At 45.7% G+C, this 2,137-nt stretch overlaps 1 protein-coding gene across 1 annotated transcript in view; it reads right to left on the bottom strand.

The window, feature by feature from the left end:
• Positions 1 to 2,137, bottom strand: part of PEBP4 (phosphatidylethanolamine binding protein 4) — a gene marked incomplete at its 5' end in the record, with an annotated part of 82,838 nt that overhangs the window by 77,782 nt on the left and 2,919 nt on the right. Inside the window, 1 exon segment of the mRNA XM_031065221.1 lies at positions 823 to 975. Coding sequence (XP_030921081.1) covers positions 823 to 975 — 153 coding nt within the window.

Here is a 2,137-nt window from a genome sequence, read left to right as displayed (position 1 = left end):
GTAGGGAAAATTATAAATTACTGCGTTTATAGGGGAAATAATGGTTACAAGGCAGCAAATATTCTAAATTGAAATAGGGTGATCTGGTGAAAAGAATTCATTAAATGGCTACAACATGGCTGGAATAGCTGTAAAATGGGTATGATGTAGGAAAATAAAATTATTTAGTGAATGGCCAAAGGAAAAAATATAAAATATATAAAATTAAAAATAGAAATGTAAAAATATAAAATTATATAAGAGCATGAAATATAGAAACATAAAATATAAAAGTAATAAAATAGAAATAAAACATCAAAATTTTAATATAATATAATATATAATATATAATATACAATATGCAATATATAATATACTATATAAAATATATACTATGCAATATACAATACATAATATACTATATACAATATATAATGCATACTATACAATATACTATATACAAAATATATAATATTGTATAATTATAATAATTATAATACAAACACATATTTTGAAAACACAGCTTCCCCGGGTGCCTCTGAAGCAGAATTTGAAGCTTGCAACAAATTCACTGCCAATTTCTGCATGGATCAACCCCTGTGAATTATAAATATAAAAATATAAATCTGATTTTAGTGTAGTAAAAAAAAGTCTGAATGTGACAAAAGGTGATTTCATGGCCACAGCGTAGGAAAAAAATTAAAAATAAATGACCAAAAAAAATCACGAAAAAACAAATTCCGTTTATCCACAGCTCAGCCAAACCCCTGAATCGACGAGGAAAATTGGGAAAAAAGCTCCCAAAGTCCCCCTGACGCCAGGAAAAGCAGAATGGGGCCTCACCTTCTTGGCCCAGGGGTAGCGGATGCGGGGCTGGCCCCACTCCTCGCTGAGCTTGCGGCGGTACTCGTGGCACTTGGGGATGTAGGAGCAGCTCACGTCGCCCACCTCGGGGTAGATGATTTCCAAATCCCCCCTGGAAAAAGCAAAATGAGGCTGCAGGTGGGAATGGGTGCCAGGGAGGGCTCGGGATGGGGTTGGGAATGCCAGCGGGGTGAAAGGGTGGGAGAACGGGAATTATTATAAATTATTGTAATTATAAATGCCTTCCCTAAATCTGCTGAAGGACATTTGAATTCCTGTGCTCCTGGTGTGTTCTTCAGCAGATTTCGGGAAGGAATTCCTCCCTGGGAGGGTGGGGAGAGGCTGGGATGGGATTCCCAGAGGAGCTGTGGCTGCTCCTGGATCCCTGGAGGTGCCCAAAGCCAGGACCAGCCTGGGACAGTTGGGGTTGGAACTGGATGGGTTTTAGGGTTTGGGATGGTTGGGGTTGGAGCTGGATGGGTTTTAGGGCCTGGAATAGTGGGAGGTTGGAGCTGGATGGGTTTTAGGGCCTGGAATAGTGGGAGGTTGGAGCTGGATGGGTTTTAGGGCCTGGAATAGTGGGAGGTTGGAGCTGGATGGGTTTTAGGGCCTGGAATAGTGGGAGGTTGGAGCTGGATGGGTTTTAGGGCCTGGAATAGTGGGAGGTTGGAGCTGGATGGGTTTTAGGGCCTGGAATAGTGGGAGGTTGGAGCTGGATGGGTTTTAGGGCCTGGAATAGTGGGAGGTTGGAGCTGGATGGGTTTTAGGGCCTGGAATAGTGGGAGGTTGGAGCTGGATGGGTTTTAGGGCCTGGAATAGTGGGAGGTTGGAGCTGGATGGGTTTTAGGGCCTGGAATAGTGGGAGGTTGGAGCTGGATGGGTTTTAGGGCCCCTTCCCACCCAAAGCATTGCAGCACTCCATGGAAAATCAGCCTCCTTCCTCCGAAGCTTTCCATGGAAAACTTCTGACACGGCCACAGTCACTTCCACAGGCTCTGCACAGCTGGGGAATAACCCCAGAGAATGCCAGATCCAGGGAAAAGGAGCAAAACAGCCAAAACTCACAGCCAAGGGGACAGCGGGGTGAACTGTGACAGGAGGTGACACAGCGGGAACAGCCAGGCTGGGCAGGAGGTGACACAGAGGGAATGGCCAGGCCGGGCAGGGGACAGGCAGGGGACAGAGGCTGGGACAGGCAGAGGACAGAGGCTGGGACAGGCAGAGGACAGAGGCCATTCAGGGGACAGGCAGAGGACAGAGGCCATTCAGGGGACAGGCCGGGACAGAGGCTGGG

This window comes from Geospiza fortis, unplaced genomic scaffold, assembly GCF_000277835.1.
Source record: "Geospiza fortis unplaced genomic scaffold, GeoFor_1.0 scaffold1250, whole genome shotgun sequence".
Lineage (NCBI taxonomy): Eukaryota > Metazoa > Chordata > Aves > Passeriformes > Thraupidae > Geospiza > Geospiza fortis.
The sequence above is the reverse complement of the archived record's forward strand: the minus strand, read 5'-3'. Positions and strand labels throughout refer to the sequence as shown.